This window comes from Sciurus carolinensis, chromosome 3 (genome assembly GCF_902686445.1).
Source record: "Sciurus carolinensis chromosome 3, mSciCar1.2, whole genome shotgun sequence".
NCBI lineage: Eukaryota > Metazoa > Chordata > Mammalia > Rodentia > Sciuridae > Sciurus > Sciurus carolinensis.
Genome location: NC_062215.1, coordinates 119537202 through 119564070, shown reverse-complemented (window position 1 = coordinate 119564070; position 26869 = coordinate 119537202). Strand labels below are relative to the sequence as shown.

General features: G+C 35.9%; 1 protein-coding gene across 5 annotated transcripts in view; it reads right to left on the bottom strand.

The window, feature by feature from the left end:
* Positions 1-25059, bottom strand: part of Ppig (peptidylprolyl isomerase G) — a 50901-nt gene extending 25842 nt beyond the window's left edge. Inside the window, exons 1-8 of one of the 5 annotated variants that reach the window (XM_047545089.1) lie at positions 24923-25057; positions 8493-8540; positions 7972-8046; positions 7803-7877; positions 7408-7515; positions 6188-6232; positions 5516-5603; positions 21-50 (exon numbers count right to left, since the gene is read on the bottom strand). In XM_047545089.1, coding sequence (XP_047401045.1) covers positions 21-50; positions 5516-5603; positions 6188-6232; positions 7408-7515; positions 7803-7877; positions 7972-8032 — 407 coding nt within the window. In that variant the 5' untranslated portion in view covers positions 8033-8046; positions 8493-8540; positions 24923-25057. Of the gene's footprint in view, positions 1-20; positions 51-5515; positions 5604-6187; positions 6233-7407; positions 7516-7802; positions 7878-7971; positions 8047-8492; positions 8541-24512; positions 24782-24922 lie in introns of those variants that run through there. The other 4 variants (XM_047545090.1, XM_047545091.1, XM_047545092.1 and 1 more) reach the window with 4 other exon arrangements.
* Between the last annotated feature and the right edge of the window lie 1810 nt (positions 25060-26869).

Sequence of the window (26869 nt, the reverse complement as noted above, 5' to 3'; positions counted from 1 at the left end):
AATATTAAAATGAACTTTACCCATCTAGATGAGGAGTTGGTTTTGTTGTTCTTTTGGAAGTCATCAGATAGAAGAATAAAAACAAAGTCAGAGAAAAACAAAGTTAGCATCTCTAAAAAGGAAAAGAAAATAACTACATTGAAAACAAAGTAGAAACCAAAATAATCATGTTACTTTAACATAACAGAATCATATTACCTTAACCTTAAGTAAACCATAATGCAAAATATCTTCCATACAATGTATTCCCCATACCCCCACGGCACTGGGGATTGGGCCCAGGCATGCTTTACCACTGAGCCACATTCCCAGTCCTATTTATTTATTTAATTAAAAAAAAAAATTTTTTTTTTTAGTTGTATATGGACAAGATACCTTTATTTTATCTATGTATTTTTATGTGGTGCTGAGGATTAAACCCAGTGCCTCACACGTGCGAGGTGACTGCTCTACCACTGAGCCTCAGCTCTGGCCCTATTTATTTAATTTTGAGTCAGGGTTTCACTAAATTGCTGGGGCTAGCTTCAAACTTGTGACCCTCCTAACTCAGGTTCCAGAATGTTGGGATTACAAGGTATGTGTCACCAAACCTGGTTTATTTTTTATCTTGAGAAAGGATCTTCCTAAGTTGCTGAGGTTAGCTTTGAACTTGTGATCCTCCTGCTTCAATCTCCTGAGTAATTGAGAATTAAAGGCATGGGCCGCCACACCTGGATATGCAATGTATTATAAAAAAATCTGTTCTTGATAGAAAAACAATACCTACTTGTTGAAAACTTGGATATAAGCCAGGCACAGTAGCATACACCTATAATCCCAGCAACTTGGGAGGCTGAGGCAGGAGGACTGCTAATTCAAAGCCAGCCTCGGCAATTTAGTGAGGCCCTAAGCAACTTAGTGAGACCTTGTCTCAAAATAAAATACAAAAAAGGGCTAGGAATGTGATTCAGTGGTTAGGCACCCCTGGGTTCAATTCCTAGTACCAAAAAATAAAAAATAAAAAAGGATATGAAGTCAACATTTGGGTGTTATTACTATCTATTTGTATTTCTTGTACATAACTGAGTTCTTCCTGAATGTTCATGGTTTATAAAGTTCTACTGTATGGACATACGAAAATTTATCAAGCCATTCTATAATTATGATTTTATGGGTTTAAGACTACTTTTCATGGGCTGGGGCTTTAGCTCAGTGGTAGAGCACTTGCCTAGCACGTGTGAGGCACTGGGTTTGATCCTTAGCACCACATAAAAATAAATAAGTGAAACAAAAGTTATTTAAAGGTATTGTGTCCATCTAAGGAAAAAAAAAACAAGAAACAAAAAAAAAACTACTTTTCAATTTCAACATTTTAAACAGAGCAGGGAGAGGGAGGTAGGAGTGGTCAGATCCTAATGGTCCCCAGATATATTCGGTTGATCTTAAACAGAAATGGTTCACATAGCGTTCACAAGTTTTTTAGAAATTTGTATGAACTCATTTATTTTATGTTTTATAGTGCTAGGGGTCAAACCCAGGGCCTAGTGCGTGCTAGGTAAATATTCTTGTTTTTGTTTTCTTTTTAGATATACAAGATAGTAGAATGTATTTTGACATATGTATAATATACATACATGGAGTATAACTTCCCATTCTTGTGGCTGTACATGATGTAGTTATCTGGGTAGTGTATTCATACATGAACACAGGAAAGCTATATCTGATTCAATCTACTGTCTTTCCTATTCCCATTCCCCCCTCCCTTCCCTTCATTCCCCTTTGTCTAATTCAATGAACTTCTATTCCCACCCTGCGGCCAATTTCAAAATTAAGTGACAATGTTTAAATTTTTTAATTCTTCTACCAAGTACCACAGTGTATGCCTACAATCCAAGCTACTTGGGAAGAAGAGGCAGGAGAAATCCAAGTTTAAGGCTAGCCTAGGTCATACAGGGAGAATCCCCAACTCTGGGAAACAAACTGACAAAAGGAGGTTAGGGACCCTTCCACATGAAACTCTAGGTTTGAGGCCTCTCTGGAATACTTGAAAGTTGTGATACCTGGTACACAGCAATAACTGATGAGAGCCGAGTGTTTCTGTGTTCTTTAACAAGTGAATTAATAGCTTAGGTTCTTGTCCCAACAGGCTTATTTATGTTCCTTGCCTTGGTTAGGCTTGAGTTTTTCACTCCTGATGTAAACTTCAAGTTGAAGAAAACTGGATTAAAATTAAGGGAGTGCTCCTGTAGTCCCAGATACATGGGAGGTCAAGACAGGAGGACCACTTGAGCCTAATATCTCAAGAACAGTCTGGGAAACATAGTGAGAGCCCCCTTAAAAGAACAAAACCAAAACATAAAATAAGCATATTTTGGCAAATGAACTTTTGTCATCCTTTTCTACCAGATTACCTTTAAAGCTAGGTAGTTAAGAGGGGCTGCTACTTGGTTATATACCAGACATACTGGCACTAAAGGTTAAAGATAAGCATCATATAAGATTTATTACTAATTTTAAGAAAATTATCAAAAAATGCATTGGGTGTAAAGCAATCTAATTTACTATTCTATTGCATGTTATTTTATTAGTTATAATAATTTTATTACTAGTTATAATAATAAAATAGCATGCCAGTAATCCCAGTTACTCAGGTAGCTGAGACAGGAGGGTCACAAATTCAAGGCCAACAGGATGACTCAGGAAGATGGTGCCTCAAAACAAAATTTAGAAGGCTGGAGATGTAGTTCAGTGGCATTCATGAAGTCCTGGGTTTTCCTTAAATAGTTTAATACAGGATTATCATCTGACCTAGGAATTCAATTATTATTGTGATGATTACAAACTCCAACATTCCTTTTATATTCCATTTCTAGGTATATAACCAAAAGTACTGGAAGCTGAGACTCAAGCATTAGTGTTCACTGCAGCATTACTCACATTAGCTAAAAGGTAGAAATAATTCAATGTCCATTAATACACCAATGGATGAATATGATATAAACATAGAGTAATATTCAGACATTAAAAAGGACTAAAGTTGTGAAACATGCTGCCAAGTGGAAGAATCTCGGAAACATGCTAAGTGAACCAAGTCAGACACAAAAGACAAATATTGTATGATTTCACCCAAATGCAATATCTACAATAGGCAAATTCAAGATTAGTAGTTACCAGGACAGTAGGAAAAGGAAAATCGTAATAGAATGTGGGATGATGAAATAGTTCTGGAAACAGATTGTAGTGACAGCTGTGTAACACTGGGAATTTAATAAACATGACTGAACTACACAGTTAGAAGTGGTTGAAAGGAAAGCCAGGTATGGTGGTTTGCAATCCCAGTGGCTTGGGAGGTTGAGGCAGGAAGATCTCAAGTTCGAAGCCAGTCTCAGCAACTTAGCAAGGCCCTAAGCAACTCAGTGAGAGATCCTATATCTAAATCAAATATAAAAAAGAGTTGGGGATGTGACTCAGTGGTTAAGTGCACCTGGGTTCAATTTCCGTACCAAAAAAGAAAGAAAAAGTGGTTAAAAAGCAAATTTTATATTACACACGTTACAGGAAACTTCTTTTTTCTTTTTAAATCGAAGCTTTGGCTGGAGATATGACTCAGTGAGGGTGCTTCCCTAGCATACATGAGTGAATCCACAAATAAAGAATCTGTGAATAATGAGGATCAACTGTTTTAACTCTTATAATTAATTATGGAGAGATACTCTATGTAAACATCTTGTTTCTGGTTAACACTGCCCCACTAAGTTTAGTATCCACAGAAGATTCTTTCCTTAATCAATTATTATTGTGATGATTACAAAACGATGAGTTTTCTAACTTCAACATTCCTCTTATATTTATTAGTTCACATTTTACTAAGAAAGAGCTTTTCTCTTCTCCCTTATTATTTATTTACGGTACTCCCCACTTATCTGTAGGGATAGGTTCCATAATTCCCAAGGGAAGCCTGAAATTGCAGATAGTTCTGAATTCTACATAGATCCAGGAAATTATTTTTTCCTATGAGTACATACCTATGGTAAAATTTATTAATAAATTAGGCACAGTGAGAGATTAACAAAAATAACCAATAAAACAGAACAATTATAACAATATGCTCTAAGAATGCAGTCTCTCTCACTCAAATTCTTACTATACTCATCCTTCCTCTGGGAACAATATGAGATGATACAATGCCTACATGGTGAGATAAAGAGAAAAGAATGATGTAGGCACTGTGATGTAACATCAAGCTACTACATCAGGGCTATGCAAGTACTGCAATAACTTAACAGCTTATCTAATAATCAAGAAGACCAGTAAATAACTAACAAGTAGGTAGGATAATAGTATGAAGACAATGGACGAAGAAATGATTTCTAAGACAAGCAGAACAGTGGGAGATTTCATCAAGTCAGTCAGAACTTCAAATTTATGTACTGTTTATTTCTGGAATTTCTCATTTAGTATTTGCAGGGTAACAAATTATGGAAAGCAAAACTATACATAAGGTAGGACTACTATGCATCACAGTATGGACTCCTGGATTACTATTTTGTTTGAGTATAATCTAGTAATCTAATAATAATGTTGTTGTTGTTATTATTATATTCTATTTTTGGTACTGGGGATTGAACCCAAGGGCACTTAACCACTGGGCCACATCCCTAGCCTTTTGATTTTTTTTTTTATTTTAGAGATAAGGACTTGCTAAGTGCTTAGGGTCTTGCTAAATTGCTGAGGCTGGCTTGAACTTGTGATCCTCCTGTGGGGATCCATCCATGTCTAGCAGAATCAGGCTTGGCTGGGTCATGGGACACAGAGGTCTGACTCCCAGAAACTGACAGTCATGGGAGACTGTTTCAGATGCTGGGGAGTAAGTGGCCCAGTACAGAGTGGCTCACCATCTGACGATATGTTAATTCCCTAAGCAAATGACTTCCCTAACTGCACCCCATCCTGTTCTTCACAGAAGAAGCCCTTCCCAGTCTGGGCCCCTTTACCTATTTATCTATAAATAAAGGTGAAGGTGGGATCCTCCATGTTGTTGGAGGCCAGATCTGGTATGGCATGATCTGCCACACCCCCTTTCCATTTGAAAAGAGTATTGGCTCTTGTGTTCACTGATAAGTTTATTAGTAAATTGATCGCCAGCACCATTGTCCTCTGACAGAAACTCTTCCCTTCACCCATTTGGGACACGGAAACCCGCCAAATACTCCTGCTTCAGTCTTCCAAGCTGCTGGGATTACAAACCTGTACCACTGTGCCCAGTCTAATATTATTATTAATTCTGATGCTCAAACTCTCACAATTTCGCCAATAGAAATGCCTTTATCTGGCTCTCATATCCTCTTGACAAATATATGTTATCTGAAAACCTTAGCAGACTTTTCAACCTCTCCCTTCATTAATTCTTTGTTCTTCCTCATTAAATAATTCCTCCCCTTATAGGTTTCTCTCCTATCTATTAGTGATCAATGGTAGGTACAGGAGAAACAACAGAAAATGGGATTTGTTAAACCATAAAATCATAAATACCTACATGAAGAATTGTGAACCATTTGTATCCTTCCCTCTGTTGGCCATTGACAAGAGAAATTCTTTGTTGTGTTTAACAGCAAAACTTTCATCTATAAAGAAGTAAAAATTTTAGTTACATTATAAACATATGAGAATAAGAATATGAGAAAAAAGTATATGAAATCAGAAATAAAATTTCACCTGAATGCAAAAAGTAAAGATGAACACTAATGGGTTAGTTCAACATTCACATGCTTATAGTTTTTCAAGCAATCTTTACATTAATAAAAAATTAAGAGAAAACAATTTGGGGAAAAAACTGGCCAAATTTCATAATACCGAAAATATTTTAAAAGATTTCCATAGGAAAAAAAGGACCTTCTAAGGAAATACTGCTTAATCTTTTAATAAAGGTTAAGACTGAGGTATTCAAGTTCCTAGCCTACCACAATTCTTTGAGTTCAGTACAGAGCATTGAAACCCTTCAAGTAACAAGTACTAATGGCTTAAAAACAAAATAAATTCATCTCTACAAAAAGTGTACCACATAAATATTTTCACAAGAAAATTAACCTTCAATAGTTGAAGGTAGTTGAATATTAGTACACTAATGAACAATCTAATAGAATCGACAATAACCAAATGAAAGAAATGTAAAACATTAAAAACGTAATTTAAATGTAAACATTTTTACCTTCAAAAAATCCTCCATAAATAGATTCCCCTCCTCGACCATTTCCTACAAATGAAAAACAGATTCAGAATTCTCAAGACAGTAAACTCCTTGAAGTTTTGAAGTTGCTACCTAAAACAAAATACTTCCTACAAAGCAGGTGTCTGAAAGATTTTGAATCAAAGGATCAACAGCAAATTATAAGATTAACTTTATGTCAACAATGACAAGATCCCAAATTACTTTCTTTCACTTATGATGTTATAATAAGAATGTGATACAGCATAATTAGATCCTTGGAAAAAAGTTTTCAGAGTCTAATGATGACTACAAAAACTAATAACACCATTTTCAAAGTGTTTTTAAAAATAGTTTTAAGCTGGGCATGCATGTCTGCATTCCTGACTCAGAAGGATCAGGAAGGAGATTCTTAAGTTTAAGGCCAGTGTCAGCAATTCAGCAAGCCCCTAAACAACTCAGACCCTGTCTCAAAATAAAACATAAAAAGGCTAGGGATATAGCTCAGTGGTAAAGCGCCCCGAGTTTCTGAAATCCCTGACACCATGAAAAACTAACAAAAAAACTATCCTATAGTAAGAATTCCAAAATCAAACACATAGCCAACAAATTTAGAGATGAATACAGTTGTTACATGTCCAGAAGCAAATTTCTGAAAATAATTTACACACTGACAGTTAAACTGGAGCTCAGGATGGTGATGCACATCTGTAATCTCAGTTACTTAGAAGTCTGAGGCTGGTATACAGGCAATTAGCAAGACCCTATCTGAAAAATAAAATAAAAAGGGCTGGAAGTATAGTTCAGTGGTAAAGCTCTTGCTTAGCAAGCATGAGTCCTCAGGTTAAAATCCAGCTAAAGTAAAAAAAAAAAAAAGTGAAACTATTTCCTATGTGTTTTCTTCCATGCATTTCTGAGTACTTCTACAATTTGACCAATTGAAATGAGAATAAAATCAGAATAAGACTTCTAAGGACTTGCCTAACATTAAGATCTATGACATACAAAGAATATAAATAGGGCTGGGGCTGTAGCTCACTGGTGGAGCACTTGCCTCACACGTACCAGGCACTGGGTTAGATCCTCAGCACCACATAAAAATAAAAAATAAAATTAAAAAATAAAGGTACGGCATCCATCTACAACTAAAAATACAAAAAAAAAAAAAAAAAAGGAGAAGAATATAAATATGTGGTTTTCTTTTGTGGTAATAAAGGTCTCACCTTCACTGAAGTCACCACCCTGAACCATAAAATCCTTGACAACTCTGTGGAAGAGACAACTCTTATAATGCAATGGCTTCTGAGTTGATTTCCCTGTCCCCTTTTCACCTGTAGAGAAGAAAAATTAGCAAGATACTTAGAGGCATAAAAATCAAGGAAGCAGTATCAAAGCAAAATCACTTACGAAAGTTTTTGCCATGTAAAATATAATTCCTCTTGTAAAGATTTCTTTAAACTATATACGTTCACTACTTTCCAGAATTTAAAAAAAAATCATTTATCATTTTAAAAAGCCACCTATATTTTTTTGGCAAGTGCAGAAATCAATCTTCAATAAAATCCATTACAACTAATATTTCTAAGAATTATTAAGGCAACTGAAAATGTGAACAAACCTGTACAAAGACAACGAAAGTTCTCACATGTTTTGGGGCACACATCAGAAAATAATTCAAAAACCACTCTTCCAGCTGAAAAAGAAGGTAGTTGGTTTAAACTTCTTCACTAATTTAAACTATTAAATACTGATTTGTAAGTGTTAACTAGGAACGTTAATATTCTTACCAGGTTGATTGTTAATGGCGATGTCAAAAAAACAACGAGGACGCTGAACCTTTATTCCCATGGTTCCAGTGCAGACTAAAATAGAAAAGTTTTTTCTGAATATCTGACCAAAAAAATCCCATGAGGAAAAACTAGAAATATAGATTGAATTATTTTTTATGTGTATTTCCATGAGGTAAATCATATAGATTATTAATGCTCTCTTTATAGGGATTAGATTTTTTTTATGAGGATAACAGAGAAGACTTCAAAGGCTTAGCCATAATCATATAATCAAATTTTAACTCTATCAAACTAATATAAGATTACCGGCCCAGGGCTGGGGCTGTAGCTCATGGCACATGCTTGTCTAGCATGTGTGAGGTACTGGGTTCAATCCTCAGCACCACATAAATAAACAAATAAAATAAAGGCATGCTGTTCATCTATAACTACAAATAATTTTTAAAAAAATTGATTACCAGTCCAAATAGAAAAGTGCATTAAGTTTGTATGACTACTGAACTAAACAGGCAGATTACCTTTAATGAAAAAAGAATACCAAGGGCAACTGATTCAATCTTTTGCTCCTAGAAGACAAAAATGAGAGTTCTGATTAAAACATAAGAATTAATAAAAAATAAAAATGGCTGGGGATATATATACTCAATAATGAAGCCACCAATACTGGTGGTGGTGGTGAATTCTAAACACCACCAAAATCAAATCATCTATGAAGAAGAAAGTAGAGTTTTTGTTTTGGTACTGGGGACTGAACTCAGTTGCTTAACCACACAGTCATATCCTAAGCCCTTTTTTATGAGATACGGTCTCCCTAAGTTGCCAGGGCCTGTATAAAATGCTGAGATTGGTCTTCAACTTACATGATCTTCCTGCCTCAGCATCCTGTCATTGGGATTACAGCTGAAATCCCCCAAAGTAGGGTATTTTAATGATAGTAATATATGGTAGATATAAATTCTGAGTAAAAGCACAACATTAAGTTTTACATATGAGGCTAATCATAAGCAATAGCCTTCACTGATGTGCTATTACAGACATACCAATGAGGGAGATATTGTGAAACAGCTTTATCTACATAGTAGATACCTACTTTTAATAGACTTTTTTTTTTTTTTTTTTTTCTGGAAAGTTCGTTATTTTAAGGAATTAAAATTCTGAATGTAATACCTGATGGGGGTTGAGAGTTTAAGATGAAGAATAGATGAAACAAAGTCAGTAAGTATAAATAGCATCCAAACTGACAGATTATAAAAATGACAATTTTAATTATTCAGTAGACACTAATTAAAATGTGTATGCTCTTATGAAAATGAGCATATTTAAACTAAGTTGGTGGTTCAGCAAACAGTACAAACAGTATTTTAGTTCCAGAAAAGCTCTAAAAGATTTATAGTCTCTATCCTGTATAGATCCCTCCCTTTATCTTTTTTTGTTTGTTTGTTTGTTTGTTTCCAGGAGCTATGGATTGAACCTAAGGCCTCACTCATGCTAACCAAGTGCTCTTCCACCGAGCTACATCCCACTCTCTTAATTAAAGTTTTTACTGAGACAACTGTAGATCCACATGTAGTTAAAGGAAATAACAGAGAGACCCAGTATGAACTTCACACAGTTTCACCCTGGAATAGTTTGGATAAACATTCCCCAAAAGTCCATGTATGAAAGGTTTGGTCCCAGGGTGTTGCCACTGGGAGGTAATGTAACATTTAAGAGATAGGCCTAGGGGGATTCCAGTCTTGTCTTTTTATCTTTGCTTCCTGGCTGAGCAGTTTTGCTTTGTCACTTGTACTTCTGCCATGTGTTATCATAGACCTAAAGTAATGTGTGCCCCATCTTGAACTGGAACCTCTAAAACTATGAACCAAAAGAAATTTTTTCCCTTTATAAATTAATTATCTCAGGTAATTTTATTATAGTACAAAATTGCTCAATATACCCCTAATAAGAACATTTTGCAAAACTGTTACATCATAGCAAAACTAAGGCTGATACAACTTACCTATTTTATTGATATGTCTCCAGTTTTACTTATATACATTTAGTTCTACACAATTTCATCACTTGTGTAGGTTCACATATCCACTACTAACCATTACCAATTTTACATAAACCACAAATCAGAGCATTCAACAAAAGCAATGGAAAAAGTAAGGAACAATAACCCCCTTGTACAAATTACCAGTGACTTCAAAAATACAAATTATAAGTATTAATCTATTTGTTTAGTGTTAGTATATGAATTAGGGATTCAATTATATAAAAGATTATGTTGTGTTTGAATTTAGCCCAAGTGTTGATTTATTCACTTATTCACTTTTGGAATTATTGCATGGAAAAATATCATTTTCTCCTAATTTCCTCCATCTCCAAATTCTAACAGATACAATGGATATTGGTATTATTTTAAATAAAACAAAGAAAAAAAAAGTGGTATCTTTCAAATCCTCCAGAAGTCTACAGACACGGATTTTCTTTAAAAACAAAAGACCTAGCAACTTTAGTATCCTGCTAAGTTTGTTGCATACAGCATTTTGCTACTTGTATATGTGGAACTGAAAATACTCTGAATCCACAAATCTGAGGAAACTATCCTAATTTAAAGAAAAACATTAAATTACTTAGTCCCCAGTTATCTTTTATCTTCTAGACAATTTTTACTGTAGGCCGTCTTAAATTCTCTACTTTGGGGATAAAGAAAAAGTCAGAAATAGAATTTTTTTAATACTATTTCCCTCCAAACAAACTTCTACAGCTTGTTTTTTTCAATTATAATGTCACAGGTGGTGATTTCTATTCATATGTGTTTAGGTACAGCATCACCCAAAACATGTCAAACTGTTTACTATTATACTTAATACCTTATAATAGTGTATTCTTCAAAACAAACTCCAAATTTGAAAAACAGGCAAAAATGATTAAAGCTGAAAAAAAGAACCCCTATTTGTCCATAAACTTTCAGACGAAATCTTTGATGATTCTTTAAGCTTCTCAATTCTCAGACCCAATGAAAATGATCCTATATTTGTGGGACTTGGAAAATGACGTGACTACCACCACTAATTTACAGAGTTAGAATAGGTTGGGGCTACTAGAATGGTGATTTGTTCTGTTTCCTGATATGAGTGCTGTGTACAGGCAAGTTTACTTGTGAAAAACACTGAGTTATGTGCAGGAATTTCTGTACTTTTCAGTACAGTGTTATACTTTGATAAAACGTTTATTTTGTTAAAAATAATTAATATATCTAAAACAAAATTCTTTATTCTCCTACCCTCATTCCCTGAAATAGACAGTAAACATTATCCCTGTCCCAGATGCTAAGTATGAAAACTTGTAGTCATCTTTTGTTTCCCTCACATCTCTTTTTCCAAACTATTTAGAAACAGCTCTAACTTCAAAAATTATCCTAAGTATTCTCACTACCTTTCCTATTACCATCCTGCCTTTTCTGGACTACTATAACATCCTCCCACCTGGTTTCTTTGTTTTTATTTTTAGTCCTGTACTATTAGCCACAGAATAATCAGAATGAAATGATTCTTTTAAATCATAAAACTCAGCCAGATATGGTCAAACATACCTGTAATCCCAACTACTCAGGAGGCTGAGGTGGGAGGATCATAACTTTGAGGTCAGCCTCAACAACTTCGTGAGCTCATGTCTCAAAAAGCATAAAGGGTGTAAGCACAAGGCCCTGGGTTCGATCCCCAGCACTCAAAAAAAAAAAAAAAAGTAAAAAGGGTTGGAGTTGTACATCAGTGCCACTGGGTTCAATTTCCAGGACTGGAATCAAATAAGTAAGATAGGTCTGGCAGCACACTCCTGTAATCCAAGAGACTCAGGAGGCTAAAGCAGGAGGATCACAGTTTGAGGTCAGAACCAGCAACTTAATAAGGTCCCCAAGCAACTTAGTAAGACACTATCTCAAAAAAAAAAAAAAAAAGGTCTGGGAATATAGCTCAGTAGTAAAGCACCCCTGGGTTCAACCTAGTAATTAATAAATATATAAATAAATAAAACTTATCATGTCATTCCTCCTTTTTAAAACCCTAATGTCTTATAACCACACTTGACCAAAATGTTTTCCATGGATTTTAAAGCTCTAAACCAGTACTGTCCAACAGAAATATGAATCACATATGTAGTTTTAATTATTTTAGTCACCACATTTTGAAAAGTAAAATCTGGTTAAATTCAGTAATGTATTTTATTTTAATTCAGTATCCAAAATATCAATATATAACTGATATAAAAAATGTAATTAAGGGCTGGGGTGTGGCTCAGTGGTAGACTGCCTGCCTGGCATGTGTGACACCCTGGGTTCAATCCTCAGCACCTCATATAAATAAATTAATAAAGGTCCATGGTGGTGGGGGAGGAAATGTAATTAAGATATTTTACATTCTTTTTTGGCACCAAGTCTTAAAAATCCAGTGTATATTTTATATTTTCAGTGTACTGCAATTCGAACTAGTCACATTTCAAGTGCTCTATGACTACAAGTAACTCATGGTTAATGTATTAAAATTACATAGTCTAAATATTTTAGCTCTCATTGACCTATAACTACCTCCTACCATTTTCCTCAACAGTACTTCAGTCATACTAGTACTCCTGCCGTTCGTTCTTCACACATCCCATGACCTATACCCTTGTCTTTTCCTTTATTTACTATTCCCTCTATGTGGAACACTCTTACCCCAGAACTTCACATGGACGATTCCCTCATTTAAGTCACTGCTCAGGTAACACCTTCTCTTCAAAGGTCATCCCTGATTACTCTATTCAAAACCGTAACCCCAACACTTTCTACCCTCTTCCTCTGCTTTATTCTCCCCACCTACCCCAGCATTTACTGTTAACTGACCCTTTATTATAAATTCAAGTTTTTATATTAACCTCTTCTCATGAAAATACAAGCTCTTTGATATGACAGACCTTGAAGTCTTGCTCCCTTCTTAACCCCTAGTGCTGCAAACAGTGCTAGGCACATGGCAGGAAATCAACATTTATTAAATGAATGAATAAATGTAAGAGGATAAGGACAGTAAGAATCCAACATTAAAATAATAAAAAGTGGAAACTCCCAAAATGGGAGAATAGTTGAATAAATGATGATATGTACATGTTATTTAATACTACTTAGCAGTTCAAAAGTGGTATATAATAGCTGCATGTAGTGGTGTACACCTATAATCCCAGCTACTTGGAAACCTGGGCAACTTAGACCCTCTCTCAAATGAAAAATATACAAGCACAGGGTATATAGTTCAGTAGTACCGAAAGAAAAAAAAGAGGAAGGAAGGAAGGGAGGGGAGGAGGGAAGGAAGGAAACAAGCAGACAAACTCTACATACCTAATCCAGAGCTGGGATGCAATTTAGTGATACCAGAGTGTGTGCTTAGCATAAGTAAAGTCTATTTGATTTAAAAAAAAAAAAAAAGTCTTGTTCAGACAATCCGAGAAACCTATCCTAGACCCTGCCCGTCCCCTCAGAAGGGATGCACAGAAGTACTTTTTTAGCACCATAAAATAATCCTATTTCTACAGAATAGGACATGGGGATTAGGGACAGAAGTCAATGATACCTTTAACTGTATGTTTTGAATTTTGCAATGAGAATAGGCTCATCTTAAAATTAGTAATACAAAAATAGTGGAAAATATATGAAAACATTAAAAGTCTATCTCTACCTGAAATCCCAGCAGCATTGGGAGGCTGAGGCAGGAAGATCACAAGTTCAAACCTCCACTTTGGCAACTCAGCAAGACCCCGTCTCAAAAAAAAATTTTTTTTTTTGGCAGTGCTGGGGATTTGAACCCAGGGCCTTGGGCTTGCAAGGCAAGCACTCTACCAACTGAGCTATATCCCCAGTCCCTCAAAAATTTTTAAAAAGGGCTGGGATCTGGGCTCAGTGATAAAGCACACTTGGGTTCAATACGTGGTACAAAAAAAAAAAAAAAAAAAAAAAAACCAGTATGGGGGGAGAATCTATCACTAACTGAATGGGTTGTACATGAGTTTTACTTTAGTTTTTCCATATCCCAGGTTTTGTACAACAAACTTAAAAAAGAAACTCTTCAAAAGAGCTTAACATAAACTTAATATTTTTTTAAGTGTATCACTTTCATAATTACTACTGATGTTTAAGATTGTCTAAGCCTAAGCCCAGCCAGGAAGGAAGACAACAATTTCGAGACCAGTCTATGTGACACAGCAAGACAGTCTCAAAATAAAAAATTAAAAGGGCCGGTGAAGTTGCTCAGTAGTACAGTGCCTCTGGATTCAATCCCCAGTACTGCACAAAAACAAAAAACAAATTATTTAAGTCTAAGTTGGGCACAGTGGTATATGCCTGCAGTTCCAGCTACTCAGGACACAGAGACACGAAAATCTCAAGGTCAGTTGGATTACTTATCAAGATAAAACAGTCTCAAAACAAAAAATAAAATGGCTGGAGATACAGATCAGTGGTAGAGCACCCCTGGATTCAATTCCCAGTACTATGAATAAATACATTTAAAAAAAAAGACTTAAAACTAGAAGATCTTAGGAAATAATCTCTTCACAAAATTGTGTGCCACACTGAAATGGAAACTAAGCAAAATACATGTGAATATTTCCTAAACTCTGAATATTAAATATTTTTTAGATTTACTAAAAATTAAGTGAATAATGGAGATAAAGACTTGAACTCATGAAAAAAAATTATTCCTATTTGTCTTGAGGAAATTAGAAAAAATATTTTCAACAAATTCATCAACATACAGATTATACACATAGGAATGGCAACATTAGGGGAATACTTTGAGTAGGGCCATCCTACTCAATAGAGTGCAGAACATTAAGCAACCCTGGCCTGACTATCAAGTATCAGTCACGATGATAATCAAAGAAAATCTCACTGTCCCTCTGCCCCCCAACTTCACGACCACTACCAAAGGTGTACACATACCAAACAATAAGCACAAAGGCCACTTAATGGAAAAAACAGAATATTTGAAAAAAAAGTAGAATAAGTATAAAAAGCACCTACAATTTTCTTAAGCAATGTGATATTAATAACCATTTTAAATTAAATTGTCTTTGGTATATTTGTCATAATAATGAGTAATTAGAAAAAACCTAAAATGTCCAACGTAACAGCTAAGTAAATTAGTTCATTAGAGGGACTACCTCTGAACACACAAGTTTTTAAAAACACAGAAGAAAAAAAGTCTGTTAAATATGAAATGAAAAATTTTAAAAACTAACACTTGGGATTTTAAGTATAAAAAACTACATACAGGAGTTGTCACTACACATTTTTCTAAAATAGTAAAAAAAAAAAAAATGGTCCAGTAATAGGAATTATTAAAATAAATGATATGCCCGTGAAGCAAAATATCATCTAGCCAGTAGAAATCTTATTATTTTTATTTGTGCTTTTTAAATATACATGACAGCAGAATGTATTTGGACACATTATACATACATGGAGTATAACTTCCCATGTTTGTGGTTGTACATGATGTAGAGTTACCCTGGTAGTGTATTCATACATGAACACAGGAAAGTTATGTCTGATTAATTCTTCTGTCTTTCCTATTCCCATCCTCCATCCTTTTCCTTCATTTCCCTTTGTCTAATCTAGTGAACTTCTATCACTCCAACCCACACCACTTATTGTGAATTAACATCTGCATATCACAGAGAACATTCAGCCTTTGGTTTGGGGGACTGGTTTAAGAAATCATATTCTTTCCTATTACCTATTAAGATATTTTTCACTTATTGAAGTGACAAAAATAAAAAATACTGTCTCATACACTGTTGCTGCTAGTGAAGGGGTAGATTAATAATCCTTTGCCAATTTAACAACATATCCACCCTGTCTCAGTAATACTTCTAGGAATTTATAGGAATTTGTATTATGTATATTCTTACACATTTTCAAAACAGAGTATGTACAAGTTATTCAATGCACCATGATTTGCAATAGTAAAACACTGTAAATCTAACTGGCCATTGAGGAAGGACAGGTCACATAAATCTTAGTATATTCACATAGTGTATAATATACACATACAGATTACACAAACTGTAGCAGTATATCCTATACAATGTGCAAAGCCATAAACAAGTGAAGATAGCTATACTGCTATCTAAGATATTAAAAAGTGGGGTGTTGCAAGCAAGGGAACAAAAATGTGCATAATTTGTATTCTTGGTGTATTTTTATTTTATTTACTTATTCTGCAGCACTGAAGAGTGAATCCAGGGGTGCTCTACCACTGAGCTACATCGCCAAGCACACCCAATGGCCCCCTTTTAGATAAGAGTCCTGTTAAATTGCTAAGGCTGGCTTCAAATTTTCCATTGCCTTACCCAGACTCCTGGGTTGTTGGGATTATTACAGGCACATACCACCACGCCTGGTTGTTGCTTGCATATTTTTATTTACTTTTTTTTTAATGAGTCCAAGTTTATTTATTTACTCTTTTCAGTGTCTCACATTTAATAAAGACTATCAGTGACCAAGAATTACAGGCAAACAAAATAGAAAAATTGAACACCAATTAACTTCTTTTTTTCCTAATCTTTTAACCACTATTTCTTAAAGTGTTATCTCAGAATCCACTTTCCTTTGAATAGTTAAAATTCAGTGTCTTGGAGCCCATTAGAACTATGCAATCACAATTGGGCTTGTGGCCATTTATTTTTAGGCCATATACATGATAATTATTCCTTAATAAACATCAACTTTCCTTTCAATGATTTCCTATTTTGTCTCTTCCCTGCAGCAAATCTAATATTTTTAGTTTTTTAACTTTTAAAAATTTTTAATTTTTTTATTAGAGCTTTTATAGTTATATATAGAAGTTGGGTTAATCCTGACAAACTCATACATGCATGGAAATTGAATTCAGTTCATGATATCCCTCTTTTTCCTCCCTTTTCTCTTCCCATCCTCTCTCCCCTTTCCCTCTGTATATTATTAAAAGAAAAGGGCTGGGGATATAGCTCAATTGGTAGAGTGCTTGCCTTGTATGCACTAAGGTCCTGGGTTCGATCCCCAGTATCACAACAAAACAAACAAACAAAAAAACCTAAAACAAACAAAACCCTGTAAATATTTGCTTAATACAGAGACATCTGGCAGGGTACAGTTCATGTGTCTATAATTCCAGACACTAAAGAAGTTGAAGTAGGAGCATCACAAGGTCCAGGCCAGCCTGGGAAACTTAGTGAGATTCTAGCTCAAGAAAAGGGTGGCGGGTGAGGGAAAAGACCAGGGTTGTATGTCAGTGGTATAGCACTTGCCTGGCATGCTGGTGGGAAAGGAAAGGAGTAGCTAGAAAAAAGGAGTAAAAGGAAGGTACATTTTTGTTTGTTTATTTTTCAACTGTATAACCTCCTATACCTTTTCAATTTAATACCACACAAAAATATCCATTAAAATTATTTTTAAATGGGAAAAAAACTGAAAAAAATTACCAAAGACTATGGATTAGAAAATCTGTATTAGATGAAAATGCAAGTTAGAAAAATAACATATAAATCACAAATCATATCAGTATGAAGAGAAAATGAGGAGTTACACTAAATCATTAATAGCGATTAGGCTTGGACCATGAATTAAAGGATATTTCCTTATGCATTTCTAATTTCAATAATTTCTTCAACAGATACCAATTTTATAATCAGGAAGAAATATTTTAAAATACTAAAAAGAGAAGCTTTTGCCTATCAATAGCAAAGAACTTCTAAAAAGAGTAAGTGGTGTATGTCGATAATCCCAGCAACTTGGGAGGCTGAGGCACAGGCGTTCCAAGTTCAAAGCCAGTCTTGGAAATTTAGTGAGATCCTGCCTCAAAATTAAAAACAAAAGGGGGGGGGTGGCGAATATAAAGTGAGCGAGTAGCTCAGTGTTACAGCACCCCTGGGTTTAATTGCCAGTACTGCAAAAAAATAGTAATAATAAATCTAATACATGTACAAACCGGAAGAAATATGATTTTACAACATTACTAGTGACAGTACACAGTTCCTCGGGAAATAATACATGAAATCCTTAAGGGCTTACAGTATGAACCAGTAAAACTCAACTGCAGGGAATTTGGAAACTATTCCAAATTTAGAAAGCCTTAACGTTGGCTTAGCACTCTTCTTAGTAATGCATAATGAAACAACCTATTCGATAGTACAAAAAGTGTTTAAATTATGGTCTCTGGTTCAACAAAATATAGTTATTAAGGCAATACTTACTAGGATTAACTACTTTGAAATGTTCTTGTGAAAAATAATCAAATGGTGCTGGGAGTGATAGCACATATCTGTAATCCCAGCAACTCCCAAGGATAAAGCAGGATCACCAAGTTCAAAGTTAGCCTCAGCAACTTAGCAAAGTCCTAGGTAACTTAATGAGACCCTGTATCAAAATAAAAATAAAAGGGGCTAGGCAATAAACCTGTTACCTCCCCTACCCCTGCCAAAAAGAAAAATAATCAAGATGGGCTAGAGGGGGCTGGGGAGATAGCTCAGCTGGTAGAGTGCTTGCCTTGCAAGCACAAGGCCCTGAGTTCCATCCCCAGTACCACAAAAAAAAAAAAAAAAAAAGATGGGCTAGAGGTATATAGCTCAGTAGCAGAGCACTAGGATGTGTGAGGCCTTGGGTTCAATCCCCAGCACCCTTCCTCAATAAGATCAAGATATAAAACAATGTATGCATAATCACATAAACTACTCCAAATCCTCAAAAGCAGGGAAAGATTTGTAGGGAAGAAAAAGGCTGCAAGAAAATAATTATTATTTCATTTGGTTTGAAGATTGTAGGATTTTGCCTGACTTTACTTCTTCCTACTTGTCTTTAATTATAATGAAGAAAACAATTCTTAATAAAAAGAAAATAGCCAGCGGGCTGGAGTTGTGGCTCAGTGGTAGAGCACTTGCCTACCATGTGTGAGATACTGGGTTCAATTCTCAGCACCGCATATAAATAAATAAAATCAAAATAAAGATCCATTGATAATTAAAAAAATATTTAAAAAAGAAAAAACACAGCCAAGGGTAGTGGTGCATGCCCATAATCACAGCAGCTTGGGAGGCTAAGGCAGGAGGATTGCAAGCTCAAAGTCAGCTTTAGCAACTTAGTTAGGTCCTAAGGAACTTAGTGAGACCCTGTTTCAAAATAAAAAGTAAAACAGAGCTGGGATTGTGGCTCAGTGATAAAGCGCTTGTCTAGCATGTGTGAGGCACTGGGTTCGATCCTCAGCATCGCATATGAATAAATATAATAAAGGTCCATTCAAAAAAAACAAAAAGCAAAACTATGTCTCTAACATTACTAAAATGCTACTAATTGTTACTCATTACTAAAAATTTACTAATTATTAATGAGGAATTGGATATAATATTTCCTCTATAATTGTGATTCCCAGATATTATTAAATAATATCTAAAATCAGACACAGATGAAACAATCATTTGGTCAACTTTTCATTTCTTCAAGAAAAAGTATGAGAAAAACAATGCCAAAGACACCAAAAATTCAGGGAAACACTGAGATCATAAAAATTTCAAAAAAATAATTAATGAATTGCCTAGAGGACAAAGCTTTCAGAGTATTCTGTCAATTTGTCGCAAATCTGTCCAGTCTGAATGAGCTGCAGCTGTATCTATAAAATCCAGACTAACATTTTTCTTGGAAAAACAATTATCACACCTGGCAGTATGCTCCATTTCTCTACAGCAATCAGCACAACCTGCTCCCATCAAAGAAAATATCTATGTTCTATTTGACCTACTTCTTCCCATTGCCTATTAGCTGTTACCATTCATCATCTACCTGACCTCATGAACTCACCTTATCTGGCTAACCTCCTCAGAAATTCAAATGTGAGAGAAAGAATTTACTTTCTTCATAATAAAAAGTTTTTGTTTTTTTGTGGTGCTGGGGATTGAACCCAGGGCCCTGTGCTTGTAAGACAAGCACTTTACCAACTGAGCTATTTCCCCAGCCCCATAATAAAATGTTTTAATAAGATAAGCAATAAAGTCAATGAGCTCAATGAAAAAACTAGTTCATATAAAAATACACAAAATCCTAATAGCTATATTTTTAAATAATTTTATACATTCTACTTTTTGCTATGTAAATGATTATGTTGTCAACAATATCAGTTCACTTATGTCAACAGTAATATTTAAAAATATATAAAATAAGATTTCTAAATTTCTGCAACAAATACATTTCAAACAGTGAGAGGTAACAAGTTCACCTTGCAGTTTCACACATAAAACAATTTCTGTATTCATCTTAAAATAATATACTGAAAGGTGCCAGGAAAAAGAGTACAAGGATCTAGGCAGCTAACTATTAAATTATATGGAGTTTGTAATTAGGCAATAAATAATGCAGTGGTTTCTTTTTTTAAAAAATATTTTTAGTTGTAGATCAACATAACACCTTTGTTTTATTTATTTATTTTTATGTGGTGCTGAGGATTGAACCCAGTGCCTCACATGTGCTAGTCAAGTGCTCTACCACTGAGCTTCAACCCCAGCCCATGCAGTGACTTCCTTACATTCAAAGTTATTTGGAACTTCACACAGTCAGCATAGCACTGAGTCTTGAAAAGTATAATATTTTTTTAACTATGAAGATGTTAGGTAAGTCTTTGCCCCTTCTGATTTCCTTGGTTAATCCCTAAGATTCAATTTAACCACAGTATACACTCTGGCAACTTTACTGTCTCTTTAAGGCTTACATGATCCTCCTTCACTGAATCTTATTCTCATAAACCTGTTTGAAAATTTAATCAATTCAAAACCTTTGTATCTTCTACACCAAGCACAGTGCCTAACCCAGGTCTCTGTCAAATACAAAGAATGTTGGCTAATGGAACCACGAACAACGGTTTTATTATAAAAACCTTTTATTATAATCCAGTGTCTTTCCCCCTATATACAGTGCTTCCCACATGGAGTATTGCTAATATTTATTTTTAAGCAGTAAGTTCTCCTAGAGCCTACCAATAATCAACCTCTCAGTCTACCCCACCATTGAAACTAAGCTTATTCTTTAGCTCTTCCTACTGGGATATATTCCATAAGAAAGGTTTTCCTTTTCTTTCTTTGTAGAATCCACTTCTTCAGTTCAGAACCAAGAAACAACAGGACATTCTCAATTGCTAAGTTTAATAAAACAAGTGACAATTTTTATACAAGATTTCTAACCCTAAGTGCAACCATGTAAATTAAATTAATTAAAATTACTGCAGATCTTTTAAGATTACTTTCAAGGAAAGCATTTTAGCATTCATACCAGCCTCTTTAGCTTACTCCTAAAGCAGTTCACACAGATCAAAAGAGAAATGAAAATAGACTGCTTCAAAAACATTTGGGTACATTTATGAATGTCAGATTACTACTAAATTAAGTTAAAACATGCTAATATTCCAAAGCATCAGGAAAGACAACTACACTCTTCCATATTAATGCCCTTTCTTTTACTGTTTCTGATAAGACACAAACCACTAGGTTGGTAGCAACATGATTAACAGTGTACAAGCATTTCTGAAAATATTATTTTTTTAAGAATTTAACCTTATTTTTATTTGTTTTTTCTGTAGTGCCAAGGATCAGGCCCAGTGCCTCACCTGTGTGAGGCGCTCTACCACTGAACTACAACCCCAGCCCTATGAAATCCCTGAGTTCTTTATAGAACTTAAAAAGAAAAATCTATAATATTGCCAAATTCAGGGTTCAATAAGGATATTATACACTTATACATCCAATCTCAGGGACATAAAAATATAATACAATTATGTTAGTACTGAAGCACAAATACAAATAAATACTAAATGGGAAATCACTGCTAATATTCTTTTTTTGGGCAGGGAGGGTACTGGGAGTTTAATGCAGGGATAATTTGCCACTGAAATACCCCAGCCCTTTTTATTACTATTATTATTTTTCATTTTGAGACAAAGTCTTACTAAGTTGCTAAGGCTGGCCTTGAACTTGGAATCCTACTATCTCCCAAATCCCTGGGATTACAGGTATATGACACCACGCACAGCTTCTGCTAATATTCGTAATGTTCTGCCTGGAATTATCTATTTTTTATAATGGTAAATTTATCCCTCTTTCAGAGATATATCATTCTAGACCCACTTTATTTAATCCAATAATTCTTAGATTAAAAAAAAAAAAAAAAAGAGAGATTTTTGGAGCTGGATGTAGAGGTATACGCCTGTATTCCCAGTTATTTAGGAGACTGAGGCAAGAGGATAGGAAGTCAGAGACCAACATAAGCAATTTAATGAGACCCTGTCTCAAAAATAAAAATAGGGCTAGGAATGTAGCTCTGTAGTAGACTGCTTGCCCAGCATGCAGAAGCCATGGGTTCAATACCCAATACCACACACACAAAGACTGATGTTTACATTTATAAATATTACATACTTAAGTTTCAAAGAGGTTTGGGGTCATTTTAAGTCACCACTCAAAAAGTGCAAAAGGTTCCTTGTTAGTAAAAGCACAGAGTCCCAGTTATAGTAGTGTCTTGAATATTTATAGTACTCCCTATAATAAATTTCAAGATGTAAGTTTTTTGCCCTACAGAAATAAAAATACACTAAATTCTTATGTTGACCATATACCTTAAACCAGGGGAAAAATCACTGATGAGAGAGAGAGAGAGAGAGAGAGACAGAGAAATTTAAGCTTAGTGCTAATATTATCAGTAAAAATAGCACATAATACCACCACACAGCAAAAAGATCTGCCACAGGCTCTTCAAATCACTTGAATTAATAACCTGTGGATTCTTACTACAAATTAAGAGATATTTCAATACATTGAAAAAGACACTAAAAATAGACAATGCTAAGATTTGGTGAAATATGCTATTTGTAAAATAGGATTTCCTTATCAGTGAAAAATTCAACATGTACTTCCTAAGAAGGGCAACTACTGAAATAATCCAAGGTAGTGTTATAACTAACAGAACTAGTTCATCCTTTTATTATGAATGGCTGTCAGTTTCCCTCTGCATAAAGAATAGATGATACCTCACAGAATATCTAATTAAAAATACACAAATATCGGGGCTGGGGAGATAGCTCAGTCGGTAGAGTGCTTGCCTTGCAAGCACAAGGCCCTGGGTTCGATCCCCAGCACCCAAAAAAAAAAAAAAAAAAAAAATACACAAATATCAAAATATGTAGACATCTCTACTCCAAGATCAAAGTAACAAAGTCCCCCCCTCAAAAAAATAAAGGCCTTTAAGAAGTCAAAATAAAAATTCCTTCAAACTCTTCACTCATTGGAAAACAACTAAGTTGTCACCAAAAGCCAATTTTACACACGATTTAATAAAACTGAGTTTTATTTTCAAGCACAGAGCTTATGACAGAAGATCAAGACAATATTACGTTGCAGCTGGAAAAAAAAAAGACTCAGAAAAATGACTGAGCCAGAAAAATCCTAATTTTATAAACTAGAAAGTTTGCATATTTGTACACACTTGCCATCTGGGGAAGGCAACCCTGATTATTGCCTGCAGGAGATAAAAAGCCTTAGGAAGCTAACACAACAATTCAAAAGCACAGAATCCTTTGAGACTCTATAAGATCGCAGGGCATCAATAATTATGAATCGTAAAGAAATTGTTAAGCAATGTACAATGAATTCTGTTTAAGACAGAGGTATGTAAATCGTTGTAGAAATAATCCCAGTCAAAATAGTTACAATAAAGGGTAGAGTGGTGCTAAAACAGCAAATTTTCAGGTATATAAAAACTTGCAAAAAAGAAACAACCATTCCAGGTGTCTTCTCTGGACTTTAATGGTGCAATTACAAAACTTATAAAATGTTCACTCCCACCTCCCCAATCAGTTACGAACTAGCAATTATTGGCCTTTTCCTCTAGAAATGGTAAACACACACACGCAGATAGGTTTTTCCTCCTTCTGGTTTCAGCTTCTGAAAATTAATGTCTGATCTCCAAATCTCCTAAATATTTAACCGTTCCTAGGTCGTATTTTGATCGTTAATACTAAAATTTGGTACTGCACAGAACGTATTCTTGTGGAAATTTAATGCACAAAATGGTACTTTTAACATTTCCAAAACGTCGGCATTCTCCTTGCCGGCATATGCCGACTTTGCTTCTTAAAAGACTAAACATGGGCCAAATTAGCACATTTCTCCTTAAGGCATACGGAGTTCTGAAACCATCATTTTTTTTTCTCCTAAAGACTACCGTCCTCCTAAGAGGCCTGCGACGCCCACGGCTCCCCGGAAACGTGGGAAAACTTCCAAAGGGCTAAGGTAAGACCTTGAACTTGGGTTTTAGAAAATGCTTAACAAAGTGGCCTCTGCCAGTTGAGTATGCACAACAGCGGCTGTTCTGTGAGAAAGGTCGGAGTCGGAGGAAAGCTTGTATTCAATTTCAATCTTTGTGGTTCAGGCTCTTCGCCCGTCCTCTCTAACCCTAACCTGACAAGACATCGGGTTACACCTCCCCCTTCCCCACCAACCATACCACCTACCCGGCAGCAGTGCTCAGTCTTACGATTTTAAAGCCTCAAAAATCAACATAGCTCCCTAGAGTTCAGGCCGCCGTCGCTGCCGCCATATTACAGCTTGTGCGGCAAAATGCGTCAGGGAGCGAGGTGTGCGCCCGAGTGGGGAGGGCGGGGGCTGGCAGAGGAAGAGCGGTTTCCTAGGCCCGGGAGGCTTGGCCGGAAGCCTTCTCCAGCCGCTACAGCTGCAAAGCGAGCTCCGTGATCCTCAGGGGCCCCCTCAGGGCCCAAGCAGTACACATACCTCCAGGGAAAGACGGTTAACACAGCCCGGCCTACCGCGCCGGCTCCGCCCCTCTCCCGGTCCTTCCCGCTCCTGTATCCCGGGACTGCAGCAAATGACGCCACCAAAACAACACGGGCCTCGCACCACCTACCTGCACCGCTACAATTTCCTCTTCCCTGGGCCCGGTCCTTTAAAGCGCTTCAAATCTACCGCCGTCAGAAAAGGCGCTAAAGCCCACTAACCGCCTCCCTCCCCCACAACCCAGTCCCGGCGTGGAGAGAAAGCGTCGCGCCGGAAGTACGTCATGGATCGGTGTCTCCCGGCGTTCCCTGGTTGGTGTCACCACGCCCTCCCTGGAATTTTAGGGTTTCGGTACCTTTTAAATTCCTGGTTTATGAGTAGCTTAATGCCTGTGTAAATTGAGTACGTTTGTACCCATTAGAATGCCATATAGTTTGTGAAATAGTTCTTCATTTAATAAACATATGTTAAGGCTCTGCCAGGCTCTTTTGAAGGACGTTCTACCTTCAAGGAGCTTCCAGTTTCACGTTCCAGTGAAAGACAAAATACAAGTCCTAAAAACCAGTAATGAACCAAGTGTTATTTGAGAAATGAGGAGGAAATTGGTTGATTTACGTTTTTGTCTTTAAGTCTCACGGTAATCCCAAGGTAGATTAGATCTAATATATTACCAGACACACAACATAATCCCACCAGTTGAGGATGAGATTGGATTCCACGTTTGGGGCCAGCATGGGCCAAACCAAAAAAAAAAAAAAACAACAAATACAAAAGCCTATATCTAATATGTTTAACTTTAATTGGTCTGTGAAATTGCAAATGACATAAATGTATTGAATCAAGAAGAAAGCTGTTGCAAGACACGGTGGTGCACCGTTTGTAATACCAGCCACGCAGAGGCTCAGGCAGTTCCATTCTTTCGGCAACTTATTAAGGTCCTGTCTCAAAATTAAAAAAAAAAAAAAAAAGATTGGGGGATGTAGTTCAGTGGCAAAGCTTCCTTGCCCTGTGTTCAACCCACAGTACAAAGAAAAAAAAATGTTAGCAGGACAGGGTGATGCACACCTGTAATCCCGGCTTCTCTGGAAGCTGAGATAGGGGGATCAAAAGTTTGAGGCCAGTCTAGGTAATTTAGTGAGACTCTGTCTCAAAATAAAAAGGGCTAGGGATGTAGCTCAGTGGTAGAGTACTTGTCTAGCATGTGCAAAGCCCTGGGATGATAGATCTCCAGCACCACAAAGGAATGAAAGCCATTACAATAAAAGGAAACATTTTTTTTTCCTTTTCTTTGTACCAGGGATTGAACCCAGGAGTGCCTAACCACTGACCCATATCCCCAGCCCCTGTGTGTGTCTGTGTGTGTGAGTGTGTACATATACATACATACATACATACATACTTACATACACACACATTTTATTTTAGAGACAAGGTCTCCCTGAGTTGCTGAGGGCCTTGCTAAATTGCTGAGGCTGGCTTTGAACTCATGATCCTCCAGCCTCAGCCTCCAGAGCTGCTGTGATTACAGATGTGCACAACCGTGCCGGGCTTAAATGGAAATTTTTTTTAATCTGCAACAATACTATAGCTTTAAAGGATACATAATAGATTTTAGGCGAGTGGGAGTTGAAAGGGCAGCTCTGCTCTCTGTAGTTATTCAAGAACCAACTTTCTTCCATAATGTTATTCCAAATACTCTAAGATCTTGTTGTTGCATGATTAGAGTGTGGTGCTCTGGGTTTCACCTGGCATGAAGAGGAAATAAAAGGCAATGTCTAAATCAGGAAGTAGCGCATGCCACTTTTGTTCTCATTTTGTCCATGAGAACTAAATCACATGGCCAAAACCAGTTACAAGGTGCTGGGATATGTAATTTGGATATGTGCCCAGAAAAAAGACAAAAAGGTATTTTAGTGGGAAATTAATAAATCACATGTGCCATTAAAAGGTAGTTGTTTGCACACACAAAAAAATTACAATCATCAAAACATGGGTTTCTAAGTGATGGTTTTAGTTTGTGCTTTACTTTGCCTGCCTTTTTAAAAGGTCAAATGCTGAATTAAAGACAAATTCATAA